The 15,067-nt window shown below is 38.3% G+C and overlaps 4 protein-coding genes and 1 long non-coding RNA gene across 6 annotated transcripts in view; 2 read left to right on the top strand and 3 right to left on the bottom strand.

Moving 5' to 3' along the window:
* The window catches only part of LOC111459926, a 2,956-nt gene extending 1,649 nt beyond the window's left edge, over positions 1–1,307 (bottom strand). The window contains exons 1-3 of the mRNA XM_023102973.1: positions 1,176–1,307; positions 936–1,053; positions 697–849 (exon numbers count right to left, since the gene is read on the bottom strand). Coding sequence (XP_022958741.1) covers positions 697–849; positions 936–1,053; positions 1,176–1,183 — 279 coding nt within the window. The 5' untranslated portion in view covers positions 1,184–1,307. The remainder of the gene's footprint in view (positions 1–696; positions 850–935; positions 1,054–1,175) is intronic.
* The window catches only part of LOC111459928, a 7,320-nt gene extending 3,081 nt beyond the window's left edge, over positions 1–4,239 (top strand). Inside the window, exon 2 of the long non-coding RNA XR_002713355.1 lies at positions 4,169–4,239. This is a non-coding gene — a long non-coding RNA (uncharacterized LOC111459928). The remainder of the gene's footprint in view (positions 1–4,168) is intronic.
* On the bottom strand, positions 2,023–3,547 carry LOC111459924 (chlorophyllase-2, chloroplastic). Its single transcript, XM_023102971.1, has 2 exons — positions 3,167–3,547; positions 2,023–2,758 (listed from the first exon to the last, which is right to left on the bottom strand). The coding sequence occupies exons 1-2, from the start codon at positions 3,467–3,469 to the stop codon at positions 2,081–2,083; spliced, it is 981 nt and encodes a 326-aa protein (XP_022958739.1). The 5' UTR covers positions 3,470–3,547; the 3' UTR covers positions 2,023–2,080.
* Positions 4,240–5,309: 1,070 nt separating the features above from the next.
* On the top strand, positions 5,310–14,324 carry LOC111460132 (protein LIFEGUARD 2-like). Of its 2 annotated transcripts, XM_023103246.1 has the most exons (5): positions 5,310–5,621; positions 5,704–5,817; positions 5,900–6,057; positions 6,152–6,374; positions 14,314–14,324. In XM_023103246.1, the coding sequence occupies exons 1-4, from the start codon at positions 5,381–5,383 to the stop codon at positions 6,347–6,349; spliced, it is 711 nt and encodes a 236-aa protein (XP_022959014.1). In that variant the 5' UTR covers positions 5,310–5,380; the 3' UTR covers positions 6,350–6,374; positions 14,314–14,324. The 2 variants fall into 2 exon arrangements, with proteins under 2 accessions (XP_022959014.1, XP_022959012.1); XM_023103244.1 differs by lacking the exon at positions 14,314–14,324 and having other exon boundaries at positions 6,152–6,615.
* LOC111460128 (VAN3-binding protein-like) lies at positions 8,057–11,156 on the bottom strand. Its single transcript, XM_023103240.1, has 7 exons — positions 10,714–11,156; positions 10,227–10,352; positions 9,265–9,685; positions 8,961–9,185; positions 8,817–8,866; positions 8,581–8,638; positions 8,057–8,470 (listed from the first exon to the last, which is right to left on the bottom strand). The coding sequence occupies exons 1-7, from the start codon at positions 11,062–11,064 to the stop codon at positions 8,247–8,249; spliced, it is 1,455 nt and encodes a 484-aa protein (XP_022959008.1). The 5' UTR covers positions 11,065–11,156; the 3' UTR covers positions 8,057–8,246.
* Positions 14,325–15,067: the final 743 nt, after the last annotated feature.

The raw sequence follows: 15,067 nt of genomic DNA, 5'->3' as shown, positions 1-15,067 counted from the left end.
AAAAAAAAAAAAAAAAAAAAACTGCAATTCGAAGGCCTCATATTAAAATAGCTCAAATATTATGGATCTTTTCTGTCCACCAAACTTTCTATGGCATTCACAGTTCCTTGACCTCCTAACACAAAGACTATTCAAAAAAGTTTAAGGCACCACTCAAAAGCCTCCCCTTCGTCCAACTTCTCCTGAGGCCTATATAGCTCTCGAACAGCCTCCCTTTAATTGAGACTCGATTCTTTTTTCTAGAGCCCTCGAACAAAGTCCACCCTCAGTTTGACACTTAGTCACTTTTAACTACACCTTCGAAGCTAGCAGCTTCTTTGTCCGACACTTGAAAATTCTATTGACATGACTAAGTGAAGGGCATGGCTCTGATACTATATTAGGAATCAGAAACCTCTATAACGGTACGATATAGTCCACTTTGAACATAAGCTCTCGTGTCTTTGCTTTTGGTTTCCCCAAAAAGTCTCGTACCAATAGAGATATATTCCATACTTATAAACTCATGATCAACCCCTTAATTAATCCATGTGGGACTCCCTCCCGACAATTCTCAACAAAGTTAACTCATTCACACATATGGGCAAGTGGAAGATGAATTTAGAACAGAGACTACATACAAAAACATAAAATTCATCTAAAAATTGATCACAAAAATTATAAGGAAGAACTACAGTCATGAAAGGGGGAAATTACCGGGAATATCTCAACCGGAGTAATCGGTCGCAAATTGAGGATATTGAGAAGTTCAGCTTTCGCGAGATCATACTTTTTAGACTTGTCAACAAACTCAATGATAGCTTCTCTCGTTTGATTACAAGCATGAGTTTGATTCAAATAATCATAAACCTACAAATAAAAGAAAAAGGATCCAATTAAAACCTGCAACAACAACGCGTAGGCCAGCACAAAAAGAAGGGAAGAAACTATATAACCTTGTACTCAGACGGTGCTACTTTCGCAAGAACCCTAGTGGGATCCTTCGCTGCCCCCTTCGATCTCAAAAAGTCGAGCACCTCGAAATTTGTAAGAGCGCCTGCATTGGCCTCTAGTCTGCAAACAATTCTTCCAACTAAATTGTTAGCAACTGTAAATTGACATCTCAGTTGAATAGAAATTGCAGAATCAAACAGTTCGAAACACAATTGCAGGAAGAATGAGGAATAATTACTTACATTTTCATGGAGAAGAAGCTTAAAGATTTGGCCGGAATCAAAAACCTCTCGACGACGGCGACAAAAACCCTTCGTCGATCCCAATTGGGGTCAATTACAGAACTCACATGATTGCTTACCTGGGCTTCTGAAATAACTATTGGGCTTTTACATGAAATTCCGGCCCATTTGGAGGTTTAAATTCCTATGCTCTACCTTGCTTGTACTAAAATAAATAATATTATCATTTTCTTTTGTTTCTACACAAAATTTAATTCTTATTGGCCTAATAATTTTTAAAAAATGACATTTAGATTAAATTGACCTATTAAAACAACCTATACTCATTATATATTTTAAATATAATTTTGTATTTTAAAATTTAATAGCGGAATATTGCTTTTCATTCCATTATAAAGAATGTTTCGTTCCCTCTCCAATCAATTTGGGATCCCTTTCAGGGCCAGTGTCTTGGTTGACACTTGTTCCATTCTCTAATCGAGATGGAATCTCACAATCCACTTCTTTCCGGGTCTAGCGTCCTCACTAGCACTCGTCTCCCTCTCCAATCAATATGGGGTCTCACAATCCACTCCCCTTCGTGACACAGCATTTTCATTAGCACACCACCAAGCGTCCACCATCTCCTTGCTGACACTCGTCTCCCCCCCCCCAATCAATGTGGGATCTCGCAATCCACCCCCTTCGAGGCACAACATCCTTGCTGGCAAACCACCCAATGTCCACCCCTTCCGGGCTTAGCGTCTTCATTGGCACACCCAGTATTGGCTCGGACACCATTTATAACAACTCAAACCCACCACTAGCAAAACACATAATTAAATACATAAAATTGGCTACAAAACACTATATTTAATTATTATCTATATATATTTATTTATATCAAACAGGGGGTGAGGTATTTTTCAGAGAAGAGATTCAACGGTCTGAAGATGAACAGGCAAGCAGAGATCCCCATCTTCAATGGCTCTCAAATCTCCGTCTTCCCCATTCAAATAAGCCTTCAAAAACGCAACCACCGCCCCACCAACAAACCTCCTCATGGGCTCTCTAGATTCCCCATTTTTACACAAGCAGTAGCTCGCCTTCCCTCTAAGCCCTCCAGTTTCATCGTCCAGCAAATCCAAATGCCCATAATCCTTCGCCACAAAATAGTGCGCCGGATTCCGACATTCCTCGAAAAACTCTTCGTGGTTGATACCCTTCGGAGCGCAGGGGGGAAACAGGGGATTCCTCTTCAATTCCCCCAGACCCGACCCGATTACCAGAACCGGAACCCCTAAATCGAAGGATTGGGGAATGTATTTGAGGACTGGAGGGTGGGTTTGCTTTCCGGAGCCCGTTCCGTCCACTGGATCGAGCCCGATTAAGGCTGATAATTTTGGGGATTTCTGCTCGGCTAGAGCTAGGGCTAGGGCGAAGGAGGTTTTTCCGCCGCGGCTGTGGCCGGAGAGAGCTATTTTGTTTAGATTTGGGTTCACGTGCGGGGGGAGGTGCTGCCGGAGACCCTCCGGCAGCCAGTTTATTACGGCGGCTGTTGCTTTGATTTCTTCGCTTGTATCTGGTCCAGCCACTGAGTATAGCTGCGAACAGAGCAAGTTTAAGATGAATTTCAATTTCATAATAAAAAATGTAAATTATTCATTTTTTTTTTATTAAAAAATTATATTTTCAAATTAATTAATTTTGTTTTGATTTTGGATTAAGATATTTTCCTACAAAATATCTTGTACCAATTATTAGACTATACCCACTTTGAAATAATATTAGAGTAATGGCCAATATTTTCTTCTTTTTTTAATTTTTTTTTACCTAATTTAATTTTTTATTATTATTATTATTTAAGTATAGAAAAATATTACTATGGTAATTTTAAATTTTAAAATATTTTAAATATATAACGAGTAATTTATATTAGAAAAGTAAAATATAAAATTTAATTTAAGAAAATAATTTAAAAAGAAAAATGGAAGAAGGGGGAGAGTGAGAACCTGAGGGGCGATGACGATGAAGCCGTGAGAGGCGATCTGATGGATGAGCTGAGAGTAGAAAGTGTTGTAAAGGAGATAGCCATGGATTAGCAGCAGCACCGGGAACTCTCCGGCGTCGGAAGGCCGGGCGATTAGTAGTGGCTTCGGCGGAGGAGGCGGAAGATGTCGGCCGGATGAACAACATCCAGCCGATTCGACCTTTTCAAGTACGGCGTTGAACTTTCCGATCTCGAATACAATTGGCGAAGTTGCAGAGGCGGCGGTGGCCGACGGCGGAGGAAAAGAAGCAGTAGCCATAGCCATGGCGACGGCGAGTGAGATTTGGAGCTTCGATTTCAATTTTAAAGCCCTTTTTGTGTTCGTTTTGTGTTAGTGACGGTTTGACGTGTAAGGCGATAAGCTCTTTTTATGTGGGTGTAATTCGGCCTTTTGCATCCATTTTCAATGCCATTTTAGATTTCCATAAATGCCCTTATCCTCTTTTCTCTTCATGAAGAAGAAAAGGGGTAAAATTGACCCAACAAATCTGAATTTATTATTTATTTTAAAATATAGTGCTTACCAACGATTACATGTATTTATTTTATTTTTATTTAATATCATAATTTTTTATATATATAATTTATCCTAATTCTAACTCATTTTTAAAACTATATATATTGAAATTGAGTTGTTGTGATGTCCCACGTTGGTTGGAAGGAGAACAAATCATTATTTATAAGGGTGTGAAAACCTTACTCTAGCATACGTGTTTTAAAGCCTTGAGGGAAAGTTCAAAAGGGAAAGCCCAAAGAGGACAATATCTGCTAGCGGTGGATCTGAGCTGTTACAAATGGTATCAGAGCCAGACACCGGACGATGTGTCAGCCTTCTCGCTCTTCTTCGAAGGGGGGTAGACATGAGGTGGTGTGTTAGTAAGGACATTGGGCCCCGAAGGGAGGTGGATTTGATGGCGATCCCACATCGATAAGAAGAAGGAAAGAGTGTCAGCAAGGACGCTAGGCCTATTATAAGGGTGTGGAAACCTTACCCTACCATACGCTTTTTAAAGCCTTTAGGGGAAACCCGAAAGGGAAAGCTCAAATAGGACAATATTTGCTAGCGGTGGATCTGGGCCGTTACAAATAGTATCAAAGCCAGCTACCGGACGATGTGCCAGCCTTCTCGTTGTTCCCAGAAGTGGGTAGACATGAGGTAGTGTGCCAGTAAGAACGCTGGCCCGAAAGGGGGTAGATTTAGGGGTAGTCCCATATCGATTGGAGGAAGAAAAGAGTGCCAGCGAGGATGCTGGGTCCTGAAGGGGGTGGATTGTGATGTCCCACATTGGTTGGGGAAGAGAACAAACCACCTTTTATAAGGGCGTGAAAACCTTCCCTGGCTTTTAAAGCCTTGAGGGACCCAAATAAGACAATATCTGCTAGCGGTGGATCTGGGCCGTTACAAGAGGTATCAGAGCCAGACACCAGACGATGTGTCAGCCTTCTCGCTCTTCCCCGAAGAGGGTAGACACGAGGCGGTGTGCCAATAAGGACGCTGGCCCCAAAGAGGGTGGATTGTGATGACCCACATTGGTTGTTGGGCCGTTACAAATGGTATCAGAGTCAGACACCAGACGATGTGCCAGCCTTCTCGCTCTTCCCCAAAGATGGTAGACACGAGGCGGTGTGCCAGTAAGGACGCTGGCCCCAAAGGAGGTGGACTGTGATGTCCCACATTAATTGTGGAGGAGAACAAACCACCATTTCTGTAGATGAGTTTGGTTCATTCTTTAATAACAGTTGTTTTGATTGAAAGTATTTACAACCCAACACGCTGAATACCTCTACCTTTGACACCTCTAATACGATGAACTATCTCTACCTTTGACACCTCTAATACGATGAACTATGATCGGGTCTAAAACTAAATTTTAAAAAGATATAAAATATGATTAAACATTAAACTTTTTATAGAATGGATAACTTATTTATTAATTATAATTTTTGTTGGTCAACACAAATTAAACATGAAAATAGGATAATTTTGAGGAAGGCCATAAGTGTATGTTACTAAAAAAAAGAGAGTGACAGTTAATCCAAATATAAATAGAGCAATTAATAAGGCAAATGCCTTGAAATTCCCAAAAATAATTCAGTGAATCAGATTCAGTTCTCTGCAGAGAACTGATTGATTCATTCATTTCCATTCCCATCGGAACAAAAAACAAAGATCGGAATGGGCCAATTCCGCACCAAAGGCGACATAGAAAATGACCAATTTTATCCCATCATGATGGACAGCCCTCAGCTCCGGTGGGCCTTCATCCGCAAGGTTTACACCATCATCTCCATGCAACTGCTTCTCACCACCGCCGTCGCCGCCGCCGTCGTCTTCATCCGTCCCATTCCCATCTTCTTCGTCAAAACCACCCCCGGCCTCATCGCCTACATCGGCATCCTCGTCTTCACCTTCATAGGTCACAATTTCCCGCCTCATAACTATTTAGTTTTTGAAAATAGTTCGCTTTAATTCTCTCTCTTTTTTTTTTGTCGGACCAGTTCTTTGCCCGTTGTACGCTTATCATAGGCACCATCCTTGGAATTTCATTTTGCTCACTCTCTTTACCATTGGGATCGCGTTTTCCATTGGGATTTCTTGCGCCTTCACCAAAGGTACACGAACATTAAATAAATTATTCGAATAACTCGAACCATCCTATTGGGATATTAAATTTTTTATTTAATAAAAATTCAGGGAAGATAATACTAGAGGCGGCGGCGATAACATGCGTAGTAGTATTGGGCCTCACTCTGTACACATTTTGGGCCGTAAAACGGGGCCACGATTTCAGTTTCCTCGGCCCATTTCTCTTCGCCGCTCTCCTCGTCATGTTCACATTCAGCCTCATAATGGTAATCGATCATACTGGGCCGATTTGTCTCGGCCCATTATTATTATTGGGCTTGAGCCTGGGCTGATTCCTCTGTTTCGTTGTTCTGTAAACAGATGCTTTTCCCGATGGGGAAGCTGTCGGTGAAGATCTACGGCGGAATTTCGGCGCTGATATTCTGTGGATACATAGTTTACGACACCGACAACCTCATAAAACGGTTCAGCTACGACGATTACATATGGGCGGCGGTGTCGCTGTATTTGGACATTATTAACCTCTTTATTAGTCTTCTCAGAGTTCTCGATGGCTAAGAACAGAGCAGAACAGAACAAGATCGTGTTTTGTTCTTTTTCTTTTTTTGTTTGGTTGAAGAGATTTAGAAATACCCTCCAGATTTGAAAATATGGGTTGTTTTTGTTGTAATCATAGCTGGTGAGGTGAGTGTGGGATGGGGTTTAGAACATGTTTTTTTTGTTTCAATGATGGGTTTGTAAAGTTGTTTTTTTTTTCTCTTTGAGTTCTTTGTTGATTATTGGTTGTTTGGTTGGTTTTAATGTAATCATGGAGGTTTATTATCTATCTATCTATCTAATTCTTCTTTTTTATAATAATCTCGTTTTGGCATGCAACGAGCACAGCAAGGGTTTCGATATGCAATGGGGATATGGCCATGACAAGCATGATCGTGACAATCAATTAGTATGCACAATGCTTTGATCCACAAATCTTTTCCTAACGGTTAACGAAGCTTAAGAAAGATGATCACTCCATAAACTATAAAAGCATTGTGCATGCTGGTTGACTAATTGACACGATCATGTTTGTCTAAGGCATGTTGACTATGGCCACATGCCCATTGCATGCCGAAACTCTTGCTCGTTGCATGTCAAAACTCATGCCTTGTATCTCATTTTATTGCTTTCATGATATATAGTTTTCTTGCCAAAACTCATGTATTGTATCTCACTTTATTGCCTCTGTTTTTTTTAAACATTCTTATTAAAGTGGGGTTTGGGTATATGTCGTTGGACCGGAGGTAACACGATTTTGAGTTGGCTGACTCGCTTGGTGGTAAGAGTGAGTGTCACACAATTGCTTATAAACGTCTTTGTAGAGTGCAATTTTGTATACATGAATTTTAAAAAATGACATAGTAGACATAGACCTGAATGTTAGAGGATATATTAGACACGTCACCATCCTTATCGGAGTCGGGTCATAATAATTTTAAGCCACCAGGGGAAAAATGTGTGGGTTGACCTAAGGTTGTAGGGATAAAGAGGTTAAATTTGTCAGATATTAAATGAAGGAATTGGACAAAGGAGAAAAAATATTTTAGACAAAAATTTAGAAGAGAATATTATTTTGTCCAAGCTTGGGCCAGATCCCTGTTTCCCAACCTGTTAACCCGGCTAGCGGTGAGCTTAAGCTTGGTATAAAAGCTAGTATGCCAGCGAAGTCGTTAACTTCAGCTAACTTCAAGGGGATGAACTGTAAGATGTAAGATCCCACGTCGATTGGAGAAGAAAACGAAACATTACTTATAAGGGTGTTGAAACTTCTCCCTACGCGTTCTAAAACCGTGAGACTAATGACAATACGTAACGAGCCACGAGCCAAAGCGGATAATATCTATTAACGATGGGCTTGAACTATTACACGTTATTTTCTAATTTCACATCTTTTTCAGTCCAGTGAAGGTTCAAACTTCTGATCTATTAACTTTCATCTCCTTCGGATCTTTTTGCTTTCATTACTTTTAACCGATCGTGTATATCTCAATTAGCTAAAAAAACATATCCTTAATCGAGAATCCCACCTTACATCGACTTCTAAAGATCGAGAAGTGATTAAGCAAATTCACAATTATTAAACTTGTTATAAATTATCCTTAAAATGATTAGCCAACAAACATGAAGACAATGATTACCCCAACATAAGCAAGAACATTAAACAATGATCTTCATTGTTTATTACTAAGTAGTGGGGTTTATACTATATTCAAAAAGAGCTAAAACTTGAGTGAACATGGACTCACTTTCATTCAAATTGGCCTTTACTTTACCATCCAAATTCAACCCAAAAGGGCCCTCTGTTTATATTGATATCATTAAAGAGACACCCATTTGGCTAACCTTTCCCCTTTTTTTACCTTTAATCTAGCTTCTTTTTACAAAAGGAACACAAAAAAAGAGGACACTCCCCCCCTCAAGCCACACCCTTCCCTCCTCCTCCTCTCTTCTCGGTCGCAATGGCGAGTAGCCGAGACACGCCTTGAGTCCAAACGTCGTATTCCCTTACGCTCTTGCATTCGAATTCGACGACGCCGCGGAGCACAGTCTTCAGGCCGAAGTAGCGACGGTGCTCTCCTCCCTCGAGGAGGTGTCGTCCGGGCCAAGCGGGGACGTCTTTGATCACCTCTAAAATGATATCTGGAAGAGTTGAAAACATTGTATGAACTTTCATCAATCCCCAAATGGAAGGAGACCCACATCCATTTCTGTTCAAATTATCAGAGAAAGACAAAAGAATTCTCTCTTACTCTTTTTCTTTTTTGTGAAGGTCCCAGCAACGTGCTTGCTCTTCATCTTCAACATAACCTGCACATAAAGAACTTCAATAAAGCTTAAAGAACATGATGAAAGGCTGCCCATGGTGGGGGCACTAAAGTTTGATCCGTTGCTTCTTCGACAATATCGTTCACATCCCGAAACAAAAAGCTGAATGATTAACAGATCGAATTCGGATTCGAAAACTAAATCGAATCGAGCTTTTTACCTGATTCATTCTGTTGATGTATACAGAAACTATCTTCCAATGAAGATCGCCTGCAAATGAACAATATAATGAGTAGATATCCAATCACCCATCTGATGAATTGAAATGTGTACTCACTCTCAGCTGACTCGACCTCGTTTTTACCTTTACGAGTGCGTTTTAGTAGCTCGCAGCCTCGAGCGAGAAACTCTCGGCTGCAAATGCCTAAGAAATTATCTTCAGGGACAAGTTCACCACTGAAGCTACTATTGGAATTGCCATTGCTACAATTCTCAGCAACTCTCATTCCTTTATCCACTGGAATCACAGCTGATACATTCCACATTTCCTTTAGCACCCTCGCCTTAAGCGTCGCCGCCCCACGTAACGCTGCCGGGATAAGCATTTTCATGTCAAGAAACTTACTAAACCAATTAATGTTTAACTAAGCAAAATCTATTTCATATACCAGTAGCTGCAGCAGCTGTTAACGTCATGATATCACCGGCGGATTTGACGTTAACGGCGTTGCTGAGAACCGATGCAAGGTGATCGCGTTCGGCGCCCATCGCTTCAGCTGCCTCGACACATTGAGCAGCAACAAGCGTTGCAGCAGAGGCAACAGCCAGATCAGTCTTGGTTTTATGTTCATCTTTGTTAGATCCAGAAGAAGCTGCAGTGGCTGCAGCTATAGCAGCTATGGCTGCAGCCACACCGGCAACAGAAATAGCAGCATGAAGCTGAGCATTCTGAGCTCTTGTTTCTTCTTTCTTCTTCTCTTTCCTGTCTTTAAGCCATCTTCCAACAGTTTTACCGCCTCCAACAGTGGTGGATCCGCCAGTGGCAGTGACTCTGTACTGATTGTTGAGAGGGATGTTCGAGCGGCCACACTGCACAGAGAAATTACAGGTGGGGCATCCATAAAAACTTAGATATGAGTCAATTCATGGTGAATAACGAAGAATTGACAGCCGCCCAACATGCCATGGCGGTGGTGCTGGTGCTAGCTCTGTAATACCGCACCCACCAGAACGACCTTGGGGTCCATGTTTCATTAAATGCCTCAAAATGGAGACAACCCATCAAAGGATGAGCCTAATTAAACATCACCCACTTGCCGGAGAGGGAATTAATCCGGCAATTCGGCGATGGGAACAAGTTTCCAGAAACCCCAGAATTAAAAAAACAAAACCCAGTAAGGAAAACAGCCAAAAAGTGTGCGAGGTGTTTAATTCAAGAACATCGATTACTGTGAAAGCTGATAAAACATATATTTGGTCTATGAGAAACGATCGGTGTGCAACCAGAAGAACAGCCCTGTAATATTTATTAACAAACAAAAAGGACGAGACAATGGGCCGGCACGAACTGTGGGTGTCAGAATTCGAAGACCCATCTATGAAAAGAACCATCGATGACCGGAAAACTGACCTTAAAGTCGTCGATCTCCGACGGGGATACGGGAGGACTGTCTGTTAATGAGCCGCAACTCTGAGCTCCATTGAGAGGGCCGCTGCTATGAGACAGTCTGCCGGATGTCAGCGGCGAAACCTCTTGCTGTCATTGGAGTACAGAAAATGAAGAAATCAGTGACGGGTTAACGAAATCGGAATGAATCGAACTCACAAGAAATTTCGAAAACCCCATTGAAGGATTGGATTGAATGAACAAGAAATGGGTTTAAAAGAGAACAAACAACAAGAATTCAGCGAAAAGGCAAGTGGGATATACGCAGTGTGAGACAAAAAGAGGGCAAAATAAGAGAAATCGGAAGCATGTTTGTATTAGAGAAGAACAAAAAGGGTATAAGCAAAGTTACAATCAATTTCAATCGCTCCAAAATATAAAACAAAAAGAGAGCAAATCCGATTATTTGTCCACACATGCTCTGCAAAAAACTCTGCTCCACCAAACTTACCGACTGTGACATAATCCGCTCCATCACCATCTGGGAAGTTTCAGAAGAAGCAAACGAAAATGGGTTTCCAGAAAAAGTGGTACCCTCTTCAAGCTCGCTCGTCAAATCCTCCAAAATGACGCTACCGCCGCCGCCAGCGACGGCGGCGACGATGCCATTTCCAGCGTTGGGGTGCTTAGAGAGAGTGAAACGAGGAGGGGCTAGAGCTTTGGAGACTTCTAAAGCCGACACACTCCAAGACCGCGAGAGAAACTCCATCGGCTCGAGTGGAGTGTCCGGCGGCCGGTAGACGGCGGAGGAAAGAACCGGCGGCGGCTCATGTCGCCAAGGGCCGGTGGCTGTTTTGTCCATAGTGAGCGGAAGCAGGAGCAGTTGTGAGCGAATGAATCGGAGTGTTTGTTGAAGGAGCAGAGACTCAGTGAAGGAGAAAGAGTGGAAGCTGAAACTGGAAGTTTTATTTCAGATCAGTAAAAATCAATTTAATAAAATAAATAAATTCACTATTTCTCTTTTCCTTTTTAAAAAATTATTTATAACTAAAACTAATAATTTTATTAATTATAATTCTATATTTCTTAATTTAATCATTAATTTTTTAAAATGGATAACTTATAATTTTCTTACTTATATAAAATAAATATTTTTTTTTAAAGTGATGCTTTTTAGTTTTTAAAATATGAATTACCTAAAATAATATTCTTGTTTTTATTTAAAAAAATTAAGTTAAATTGTTATAATTTTATAATTCGAAAATTATTTTAAGAATACGAGAGAAACAAATAATTTAAAAAGAATTAAACTTAACGTAACTTTATTAATTTTATAAAAAAAAATATTTTAATATAAGAAAAGATTTTTAAAAAATGGGATTTTTTTTTTTTTTTAATGAGACATGGAGCAGAGGGATTGGTTAAAAATTCGTGAGGTTGTTTGGAAAGAACATAAGAGTCCGATAAGCAATGAGATACGCGCTTCCGAATCGCGTGTTCACCACTTTCCAATTGCATACGGTTTCATTTACGAAATTTGGGAGCGTGCTACACACGCCTCACTTTATGCCTGGTTCATGCATTTTATCTCCCTGTTTTTTTAACCGTTGAGGCTAATTTGGGTATTTCGCCTCTCTTCCACTTCAAAACGACGTAGTTTAACTGATATACAAAACTAAAAATGTAATTTCACACTTCAGATCTAAAAATATTAATATTTTTTTAATTTACCTTCTTGTATCTTATTTTATCAATTTAAACATAGTTCAACTAATTAAATCGTATAATAAATTTTATTTTTTAATATATAATAATTCAAATGAATGGGCATTTAATAATTGAAATTTGTATTCTTCATAAAAACAACAAAAATAAAATCTTTATATATCTCTCGAAATCTCATAAATAATATATATTTATAGAATTTTCCATTCATTCTCGAGGGTTTATAGATCTTAGAACTTTTCTTTCATATTAAATAAGGAATTTTTTAAAACTCCTTTGAAACAGTCGTTTCTGTCATGTTTTAGAACGATTCTTACGTTAATTCATTAAGACCATATAACTTTTTATACAAAATGGTATAATATTGTTTTAGTTGAGTCGAAGATTACAAAACTTTTACTTGCATCTCTTATAACCCATTGTTCGATTTTGCATGCTCATCTCCCAAAATGCAGAGAGACTTTCAACTACAGATCCGAGTTGGTCGTTCTAAAGAGCAACTAGAGAGACCGACGAAGTGAAATAAAATTTTTACCATTTGTTATAAACATTATAGTGTGAATAATCATTTACCTTTTTTTTGTTCCAAAGTATAATGATTGACCGTTTCATACTTTAAAATAACATCATATCGTGTCATGTAAAAACTTCATAAAATCCGTGTTCATCATTTCTATTTTAACATCATCATACACTTCCCTCACCCAACAATGAAACAAAATAAAGTATACATTTTTTACATACCCGAAAAAAAATATATATATATCATCTTTGTCTCGTCATTTTCAAATATAATGAGAACGGTATAAATTCAAAAGTTCAATAACTATTTCTTTTCATTCAAATTAAAAAAATCGACATAAACGACAGTAAATAGTTAAAAGTTGAGTGAGATCTCATGTCTGTTGGAGAGAGAAACAAAACATTCTTTGTACAAGTGTGGAAACCTCTCTCTAGTCGACACGTTTTAAAACCTTGAGAAGAACCTTGAAAGGGAAAGCCTAAAGAGGATAATATCGGTTGGCGGTGGGCTTGGGCTATTATAAATGATATCAGACCCAGACATCGAACGTGTATCAGTAAGGACGTTGGGCCCCAAGGGGGTGGATTGTGAGATCCCACATCGATTACAGAGAGGAACAAAACATTCTTTATAAGGGTGCGACAACTTCTCCCAAGTAGATGAGTTTTAAACTTAGAGAAAGCTCGAAAAAGAAAACCTAAATAAGACAATATCTGGCAGTGGATTTAGGTTGTTACCGACTATGTTTTTTTTTCTTCATAAATGCTCGGCTATGACAGGTCGGATAGAAAAATAAATGATAAATCATAATAAAGCAAAGAGAATTAAATTAATGGGAAGGTAGTTAGGGTAAAATGAGAGAATATTAATAATCAAGATATATCAATGCTCTCAATCATTCTCATATATCAATGCTCATATGACTTATGGGAGTCATGGTGATTATAATATATGTTCACTTTCTTTCTCTCATCTTATTATTATTATTATTATTATTATTATTATGTATATCATATCGACCCCACGTTGATGGGAGAGGAGAATGAAACATTCCGGTGTGAAAACCTCTCTTTAGTAGAAGCGTTTTAAAATCTTGAGGGGAAGCCCATGAGGATAACATCTGCTTGCAATGGGCGTTGTTACGTTTTTAGTCATCTAAATTGGAGTGTTCATGAGTTAGATTGAACGGTGATTAAATATTATTTTTAAATTCAACTCAATTGCTCGAGTTGTAATTTTTTTTTTATCTCAAATAAATCTTATTAAATAACGAACTCAACTCAAATAAATTTATAATCTAACCCAAATCATTATATTTTTAAATGTTAGAATCCAGTATAGTTGATGAGTGGATAAAACATTAATTATCACTACAAATGTTGGATGTTTCGTCTAGTCAATTTTGCACCCGTTGAATTTAAAAGAAAAGAAAAGGACTGGACACGTAGCATATTCAACATTGTCAAATTAATAAATATATGAAACATGACATTAATTGTATTTAATAATAAGTAAATATATAAAATTATTTTAGCACGATTTGGAGTAAAAAGGGTACAATCAGGTGCGACCAATCTTAGCAGTCAGTGAGTAAGAGCGGTGACAATTCAACGCTTTTGGACCCTATTGTTGTACAGTCAACTAGAGATGACTGACGATTGGTCATCTCAATTTCCATCTTTAAATTAATAAAAAAAACATCAAATTTAAATCTCATCTAAAATATCCAACATTATTTCATCTAATAATTTAAAAATTGTCACCCATCGTTCCCCAAATAAATAAATTTCTTATGACATCAAATTATATCCAACTCAATTAAGACGTTACATAAAATTTCCGTCACCAATTGTGATGTTCGAGAGAGAAGAACAAACCACCATTTACAAGGGTGTGGAAATCTTCCCCTAGCAGACGAGTTTTAAAGACTCGAGGAAATGATAGGTGCGGTTAAACTTTAAATATATAATAAATTAATTTTAATTTCTTAAACTTTTATTAAAAATATCTACCCAATTTTTAATTTTGGGTTTAATTGATATTGATATTGATAATTAATACAGGGTGGGAGTGGGGTCCACTAAACTTGTGGGACCCGGAATGGATGGCGTGGACATGGAGGGGAATTGGATTGGATGAGAATTAATATTGTCAACCAATATAATGTTGCCTAGTCACCATCCTTCACGTGAGTGTGCCATTTTTAATGTGGACCCCATCATCTCCCTTCCAAGAAAATACCATTAATTTTTTTTTTTTAATTCATAAATTCAAATTTATTTTCTTTTTTTCTCCCAAAATTCCAAACTTTGGTCTTCACATTTTCAATTACGTTACATCCCACGTGGCATTCGTCATTCAAGCTTATATTATATTTTCAATCATTTATTAAGATATTCGTGGAATAAGATAATATATTATCTCGCCACCTTTATATGATATAAAATTTAATTTTTTTTATATGATATAAAAAAATCTATATATATTTCCTTTTAATGGGATATTTTGTAAATTTTCGTTGTTGTTATTATTAAAAGTATTTAATTTTTTATTTGTTTACATTATTCACGAAAATATATATATTTAAGGAATCTATAATGTAGATAGAGATAAGATT

This window comes from Cucurbita moschata, unplaced genomic scaffold (genome assembly GCF_002738365.1).
Source record: "Cucurbita moschata cultivar Rifu unplaced genomic scaffold, Cmos_1.0 Cmo_Scf00023, whole genome shotgun sequence".
Classification (NCBI taxonomy): domain Eukaryota; kingdom Viridiplantae; phylum Streptophyta; class Magnoliopsida; order Cucurbitales; family Cucurbitaceae; genus Cucurbita; species Cucurbita moschata.
Note: the sequence above shows the minus strand (reverse complement) of the source record. Positions and strands in the feature narration are given on the sequence as shown.